The following is an 8721-nucleotide window of genomic DNA, read 5'->3' as shown; positions in this document are numbered from 1 at the left end:
GATCTGAAACCATGTACTAATTGTGTGAACCATGAAGATAACTGTGGCCTTAATGCTGACCAATTCACACTACCAAACAACAATGTAGCACCCCTTGCATCAAAACTGGGGAACATTACTGTTTGTCGGTGATGAATACATTGACAGGGAAAAATCCATGGGAAGTTCAGGATACTCTCTCTCATTGCAACCCCCATCCCCAGATATCCATGGAGCTCTCTCATCTCCTCCTTCAGATCTTTTCTCCCATGTCTCCTTAGCGAGGCCTTAGCTGCACAATCTACCCAGAGGTGAAAATCCCACACCCACCCCACAGTGTTCCCCTTCCCTGCTCAGTTTTCTGTGTAGCACATATGACTATTATGATACATACATATCTTATTGATCCTGTTTTATCAGTCTCCTCTACTAGAATGTGAGCTCTATGTGAATAGGAACATTTTTTGTGTTTATTTCATGGCTGTAGTTGCAGCATTAAGAACATGATCACCATATACTAGGTGTTCAACAAATGTTTGCTGAAGGAATTAATGAAAGTCATCTTTGTTCAACAATTCTAATCTTTGTGTCATTCCCAGAGGTGACCTTGTCATCAATATAGTGAACTTCTTTCAGAATTTCCTTCCACATATTACATTCTGATACAAGGGCCCATTAAAAATTGATACTTTGTACCTCCATTAAGCTGTTGAATATTTTGACAATACTTAAAACAAAAATCATGTTTTCCAATTCTGCCTTGAAACTCAAGCAATTATAGCTCTGTAAATGTGACCATAATCAACTCTTATTTTTGGTATTTTTACTCATGTTTCTTAATACACTCAAATTCTGATTTGGTTGTTCTTGTTTACTCTTTATCATGAACATTTTGAAACAAAGGTGATAGAACAATGAGGAAAAAATTCCATGTACTCAGCAATCAGTTTAACAATAATCAACATTTACAAATTATGTTTTATTTGCACTTTTACTGAAATATCTCAAAGTATATTTCAACTATCATATAACTTCATGTATGAATCCTAACAAGCTATTCAATCCATGCAGTTTACAATAATATACACTCTAACCAATAAGGATTTTAGGAAAAAATAACCAAAATGTCATCCTTGCCTCTAACAAAAATTAGAATTATTCTCTAATGGCATACAAAAGTATCCATGTTCAATTTCCCTGATTGACCTAAATATGGCTCTTAAATTGTACTTGTTTTTCTTAGGATCAAAAGAAGTATTACACATGACTTTTAAAAAATATTTTAACATTCCTTTATTGATGGAAATGCAGGTAATTACATTTTGTTATTTATTTTCTGGTTGTTTTGTGGTCTTCTTTCTTTCCTTTCTGTCTTCCTTTAGTGAAGGTGATTTTCTCTGCTGATATGGTTTAGTTTCTTGCTTTTTATTTTTGTGTATCTGTTGTATGTTTTTTGATTTGAGGTTACTATGAGGTTTGCAAATACTATCTTATAACCCATTTTAAGCTTATAACAACTTAACACTGTTTGCATAAAGAAACAAACAAAAAGAAAACTAATAGAGACTCTACACCTTATCTCTATCCCCCTGCTTTTTCACTTTTTGTTTTCTATTTTATTGTACTTACTATGTCTTGGACATATTGGACCTCCATTGTATGTTATTTGTTCTTTTTCTCTTGCTGTTTTAGGATCCTTTCTTCATCCTTGAATTTCAGGAGCCAGAATATTAAATGCTTTGAGGTGATCTTTGAATTAAATCTGGATGGTGTTCTATAACTTTCTTGTACTTGAATGTTGATATCTTTCTATAGGCTTGGGAAGTTCTCTGTTATTATCCCTTTATACAAACTTTGTACCCCTATTAATTTCTACCTCCTCTTTAAAGCCAATAACTATTAGATTTGCATTTTTGAGGCTATTTTCTAGATCCTGTAGGCATGCTTTATTTTTTTCTTTTGTCTCCTCTGACCGTCTGTTTTTAAGTAGCCTGTCTTCAAGCTCACTAATACTTTCTTCTGCTTGGTCAATTCTGCTGTAAAAAAAAACTCTGATGCATTCTTTAGTATATCAGTTGCATTTTTCAGCTCCAGAATTTCTGCTTTATTCTTTGTAATTATTTTAATCTCTTGGTTAAATTTATCTGATAGAACTTTAAATTTCTTCTCTGTTACCTTGAATTTTTTTGAGTTTCCTCAACACAGCTCTTTTGAATTCTCTGTCTGAAAGGTCGCATATCTCTGTTTTTCCAGGATTGGTCCCTGATGTCTGGTTTAGTTCATTTGGTGAGGTTAGGTTTTCTGGGATTGTCTTGATACTTGTAGATGTCTGTCTGTGTCTGGGCATAGAAAGGTTAGGTATTTATTGTCTTTACAGTCTGGTCTTGTTTGTACCTGTCCTTCTTGAGAAGGCTTTCCAGATATTCCAAAGGACTTGGGTGTTGTGATCTAATCTGTGTCTGCTTTACAGGGCATCCCAAGCCCAGTAACGTTGTGGGTCCACAGACTCATACAGGTACCACCTTGATGGTTCTGAAAAAGTTCTAACAGAATTCTCTGGATTACCAGGCAGAGACTCTTGTTCTCTTCCCTTACTTTTTCACAAACAAACAAAGCGTCTTTCCATTCTGAGCCACCTGAAGCTGAGGGTGGAGTGACACAAGCACCCCTGCAGCCACCACCACTATGATTGTGCTGGATCAGCCCTGAAGCCAGCACAATGCTGGGTTTCGTCCAAGGCCTGCTGTAATCACTCCCTGGCTGCTGCCTCTGTTCACACAAGGCCCTGGGGCTTTACAGTCAGTAGGTGGTGAGGCCAGCCAGGCCTATGTCTTTTCCTTCAGGGTGGTGAGTTACCCATGCCCCCATGAGGGCCCAGAGTGTTGGCAGAGAGCCAGGAACTAGAGTCAAAAACCTTAAACATCTACCTGGTGTTCTGTTGTGCTGCTGCAGCACTAGAACTCAAACTGCAAGATGTGTTCCTTCCCACTCTTTCCACCCCTTTCCAAAGGCAGAAGAGCCCTACTCCATGGCCACTGCCACCACAGGTTGACATGAAGTACTGTCAGACTACCACCAATGTCCCCTTAAGGACCAAGTGATCTTGAGTCAGCTTGTGGTGAATGTTGCCTGGCCTTTGAGTCATCCTTCAGGGCAGTGGGCTCCCCTCTGACCCAGGGCAGATCCAAAAATGCCATCCAAAAACCAAGTTCTGGAATTAGGGACTCCAAGAGCCCACTTGGTGCTCTACACTTCAGTGGCAAAGCTGGTACCTGAAGTTAGCAAGTCTCAGAGCCTCACCCAAGGCCCTCAACATAGTACCTAGGTATCTCTGCTGGTTGTTCAGGGCCCAATGGCCCTTCAGTTAGCAGATGATGAATGCTACCAGGACTGGGTTCTTACCCTCAAAGCAGCAGATTCCCTTCTGGCCCAGAAGATGTCTGGAAATGTCATCCTGGACCTAGGGCCTGGAAAGTGGGCATCATTACTCTGACTGGTGCCCTATCCTGCTGTTGCTGAGCTGCTATCCAAGCTGCAAGACAATGTCCTCCCTACTCTTCCCTCTCCTCAAGTGTAAGGAAGGGGTCTCTGTTGGAGCCATGAGCTGTGCAGCCTGGGGTTAGTAGAGGGATGATGCCAGCACTCACTTAACTGCCCTGGCTGCTGTGTCAGTAGGTCACATGTCCCCCTAGACTACTGTCTCTGGTCCGAGTTCAGCACTAGGACTAATAAAAGTTGCAATACTTTTGGCCTAAACTGCCTTTCAAGGGCCCCAGGGCATTTTAGCCTGCATTGGAGATTCCCCTCTGGAGAGGGCTATTTTAAATACTCCCTCTGTTGGGGTGGTGGGGAGCATCAGCTGAGTTTGGTCTGGTTTTCCTTTCTAACAGGACAGCACTGAGTTCAGTGACTCACAATTGCTGCATTCTCCCTCCGCCAGCACACAGAAACACTTACTGCCAGGGGTTGGGGGAGGGGTGATGTGACAATTCAAGACTGTTTTTTTTTTTCTGCCTCTTCAGGGCCTCTTTCAGTGATATAAAGTTAAAACCAGGTCCTGTGAGTTCTCACCTAATTTTTGGTTCTTATGACAGTGTTTTTCTTGCGTAGATAGTTGTTAAATTGGTGTCCTTGCAAGGGGTGGGGACAATAGGTGGAACCTTCTATTCTGCTATCTTGCTCTGCCTCCTCCTACACAACATTGATTCAAGTATTTCCTCTTTTCCTTTCCTTTCCTTTCCTCTCTCTTTCTTTCTTTCTTTATTTTTTGAGACAGAGTTTTGCTCTTGTTGCCCAGGCTGGAGTGCAATGGCATGATCTCAGCATCTCTGCTCACTGCAACATCCACCTCCTGGGTTCCAGTGATTCTCCTGCCTCAGCCTCCCGAGTAGCTGGGATTACAGACACCCACCACCACGTCTGGCTAATTTTTGTATTTTTAGTAGAGATGGGGATTTGCCATGTTGGCCAGGCTGATCTCGAACTCCTGACCTCAGGTGATCTACGCACCTTGGCCTCCCAAAGTACTGGGATTACAGGCGTGAGCCACTATGCCCACTCTCCTATTTCTTCTTTAATCTATAACAACACCAACCTCCCTCTTTTCTTTGCTATTCCTTTGGTGAGAGACTGGTTTATTATTTGTCCTGTAGAATTATTCATTTTTTACATTTTACTGTATCCATCCCAATGCAAAACCTATTCCTTTATAAGCAGAATATCTTGTAGTTATATCTATGGTTGTGGTTAGATTCAGGTACAATTTTTTTTGGCAGGAACATTCATAGTTGATGCTTTGTACTCTGATTGCATGATATCAGCATTCACATGTTTCTCATATATTTGATGGAAAAGATCATATCAGTGAGTTACAGCTTCTCACCTTGATTCACCCATGATTTAAAATTTCCCACAAATCTTGTACCTAAATTTTATTAAATCTATGTGCTGGTTTACTTTTTATTATTGACATACAATTCACATACCATGTAATTCACCATTTAAAAGTATACAAGTCGTTGCTTTTTAGTACATTCACAAAATTGTGTATCCATTACCACAACAAATTTTAGAAAATTTTTCTAAAATGAAAGCTCCATTTCTATTAGCAGTCATTTCTTATTCCGCCTTCCCCAGCCCCTGGCAACTACTAATCCACTTTGTCTCTGTATAGATTTGCCTATTCTGGCCATTTCATATAAATGGAATCATGCAATATGCATTTTTGTCTGGGTTCTTAATGTATTATAATAGTTTCAAGGTTAAATCCATGTGGTATCATGTATCTGGGCTTCATTCCATGTTATGGCTAAAATAATCCATGATATGGATATAGCACATTCGTTTAAACATTCACCAGTTCATGGGCATTTGGGTCATTTCTCCTTTTGGGTTTTATGAATTATGCTGCCACAAATATTCATGCATAACTTTTGTTTAAATATCTATTTTCAGTTATCTTGGATATATACTTAGGAGTGGAATTCCTGGATCACATGGTAATTACACGTTTAACTTTTTGTGGAAGTGCCAAACTCCTTTCCATAATATCTACATCGTTTTACTTTCCCACCGGCAATGTATGACAGTTTCAATTTCTCTACATCTTCATCACACTTGTTATTTTCAATTTTGTTTTTATTCTAGCCATCCTAGTAAGTGTGAAGTGTATCTCCTCGTGATTTTGCTTTGTATTTGCCTAAATGAATGATGTTGAGCATCCTTTATGGAGCTGCTTGCCCATTTGCATGAAGAGCGCAAAGGATTTGCAGCCTAGCATGTTTGGATTCATCCTGTGAACTCCGGTTCACCTTGGCAAAGCCATTTAGCCTCTGTGGACCTTGGTTTCCTGGCACAATGAGTGCTTATTGAATCTGTCCGTTCAGATAATGTAGACAGAAAAAAGGTTATGACTTGATTCTGTGTCGGGCAATGGCCATTCCTACATTAAATAAAGGAGGAGAAAAACAGGGAGGCATCCAGAGAGGTGCAGCTGAGATTCATAGCCCAATTCTTTTTTGGCTAATTCCACCTGGGAAGGAGAGGGAAGCTCTATTCCACTTTCCATTTTCTACAACGTGGAATTGTGGCAGAGTCTTAACCCCTCCCTCAACTCTCCCCTAAGCCGGTGAAGGCATTTGACCAGAACAAAGTATCACCTATGCCCATTTATTCTCCTCCCCCTACCTCCTGGTAATTCCCATCCACCTCTGCCCGAACAGCAAGAGAATGAGTAAGAGAAGAGGTTTGGGAGTATCTGGCCAGCAGGTGGTCTTGGGGTGGGGGTGGGGGACTGAGAGTGTGAACGTCAGTTGGTGGGGAGTGAAATGGAGGCAGAAAATTCTAAGGAGTTGGAGGCGGTACAAGTGCAGTTGTACTCTCCTCAGGTTGGTGCAGAGGCCTTGGATTTCTTTTTAAAGTGTTTATTTTAAGGTGGGTATACTGGGGAGTGGACCTGGGCAGCGGTGACTTTGGTTCTCACTTGAAACACTTGTTTATTTGTAGGGAAAAAATTCCTTAAAAATTTTCTTCAGAAAAATTTTTGTAAAAGTCCATCAGGTCCTAAAACATTGGGTTTGTGAAACAAAAAATAATAGTAAAGGTCCATCAAAGACTATATTATGAATAGAAAATTAAATGGGTCCACAAAAATATCTTCACAACCAATAGGTTGGCAACTGAATAGCTGCATGCTTCCCACGGGTCTTGGGAGCTCACCAGACTATTATTTTAAAAGGATCTTTATTTGCATCTCTCCCTCCCACTTAAGAAATCAGGTGCTAGAAGGATGTACGCCCCAATTTAACAGTCCTCTACTCTGAGTGGTGTCATCACGGGTTATCGTTTTTCTTTATACACTACAGGTGTCTTCATTCTGCGAATATTATTTTGCAAGAGTAAAGTGTTCCTTTTTTTTTTTTTTTTTCAAAAAGAAGGAAGATATCAGGGCACTGGTCAGACAGGGGAAACCTTCGAGTCGCTGTCACTCTTTCGGACGTAGCATTTCATCACACACCTAGGCAGCGTGTGCGCCAACCAGCAGCATCCCCCGGAATGGCCGCAGAAGCAGCACTGGGCCCCTAACAGTTCCAGACAAAAATCAGGGAGGTGATAGGGCACCGGCAGTGTCTGGTCTTGGGAACCAGACATTTCACTCCCCACCAACTGACCCTCACACTCTCAGCCCCATGCCCCTACCCCAAGACCACCTGCTGGCCAGATACTCCCAGACCTTTTCTCTTACTCATTACCTCTCACCTGGGGAGGGAGCAATTGAGGCTTTTAGTAACCTCAGGCAATACAATGATACAAACTTACCGGTTGAAAATATGCATATTTAAATGTTTTGCGAATATTGAACTATAGATATTCCATTGTATTGTTCTGACTCAATCATCGTTTGCCCCCTAGCAACAAGGACCTTATTCTAAGGGAAATAAATAGATTCTACCGAGCAACTGGCCAAGATGAAAGATTTCCCATCTGACTTTCCAAAGCCCACCTCTCCAGGCCCTTGAAGCACCTACGACTGGCTTAAGATGTCCCACTCCTCCCCTGGGCGGAGCCGACACTACACAACCCGGATTCCCAACACCTCCCCTTCCTCTGACCTTCAGCTTCCACCCCCTCTGGGGAACGGGAGACACAGAAGATGGAGGGAGGGATGGCAACGCGGGAGTCTCGTTGCCGCAGGGGGCGCATTGGGGTCCAGCCGTCCCCAGAACGCAGATCAGAGGTAGTCGGACCTTTCCCGCTGGCGCGCGGCCTCAGCCAGGTAGGTCTCCTTCGCCTTTTCTTTCCTTTCTTTGCCTTTCCTTTCCCTGACGCTGGGGGAAGTAGGGCAGGGGTCTGTGCCCTAGGCGGCCTTTCTGGTGCAGAGGACCTTCCCCATCCTCCATCATGTGAGCAGCCAGAGCCGGGCGCTCGAACTTGCGCAATGGTGGCTGCCGCACCACCGGCTCGGGCGTCCGGCGGGTATCTGGGAGTCCCAGAGGGCCGAGTCCGGGCCGTGTGGGCGGGTCGGGGTCTTGCGGTTTTGGAGCACTGAGTTTTTAACCTCTGCTTAAGTTTTCAGTTCTGGCAAGTGTAGGGAGAGCCTCCTAGCAGAGTCCCTCTAGCCTTCCTCGTCGGTTGGCCTGAAAGCGTTTCTGTGTGGCCAAAGGGCGGGGCGAACAGGAGGAGAAGGGTGCGCCCACGCATTCCTTCGCCCCACTCGAGTTCTCCCCACCTACGTGGCTGGAGGACGGTGCGCGTGCTCTGTCGGTTTGGACTGAGTGGTGGTTAAACCGCATGGCCGCCGTGCGTGCTCCCAAGTGCTGGGCTCCCTTGAATGTACTCCTAAAGAGGGAATATTTACTCCGATGAAATTTTGACCTAAAAGCAATACAGCTCCCTTTCTACGTACGCATTTAAAGACATGGAAAGACAACCCCCCAGATTTTCAGGGGCTCGCTCACATTTTCATCTTTTTTCAGTTCTGTGAAATGGGAGGATCTGAAACGGCCATGATTATTAAGAAAAAGAAAGAATGAAGCTTCTTAAATAAGTATCAAAAATTACAAAAGATAGTGGTAATAATACAAAATATAAACTCAACAAATTATATGTAGACAAAAAGTCCAAAAGGAAAGAAGACACAATTGTCACAGTTATACTGGTTATTTCTAGATGAAGATGTTAAGGGTGTTTATGTATGTTTGTGTGTTCGCTCTTGTTGTGCTTTGCGTTTCCTGTTACTGATAC

General features: G+C 42.7%; 1 protein-coding gene across 1 annotated transcript; it reads left to right on the top strand.

Moving 5' to 3' along the window:
- Nucleotides 1–7622: 7622 nt before the first annotated feature.
- Nucleotides 7623–8499, top strand: LOC115833254. The gene has a single exon (XM_030806719.1). The coding sequence runs from the start codon at nucleotides 7631–7633 to the stop codon at nucleotides 8024–8026; it is 396 nt and encodes a 131-aa protein (XP_030662579.1). The 5' UTR covers nucleotides 7623–7630; the 3' UTR covers nucleotides 8027–8499.
- The last annotated feature ends 222 nt before the right edge of the window (nucleotides 8500–8721 follow it).

The sequence above is a fragment of the Nomascus leucogenys genome, chromosome X (assembly GCF_006542625.1).
Source record: "Nomascus leucogenys isolate Asia chromosome X, Asia_NLE_v1, whole genome shotgun sequence".
NCBI classification, from domain to species: Eukaryota; Metazoa; Chordata; class Mammalia; order Primates; family Hylobatidae; genus Nomascus; species Nomascus leucogenys.
The sequence above is the reverse complement of the archived record's forward strand: the minus strand, read 5'-3'. Positions and strand labels throughout refer to the sequence as shown.

Excerpts from the sequence above, each read along its gene's own strand:
- LOC115833254 (XM_030806719.1), top strand. The coding sequence starts at position 7,631 with ATGGAGGGAGGGATGGCAACGCGGGAGTCTCGTTGCCGCAGGGGGCGC.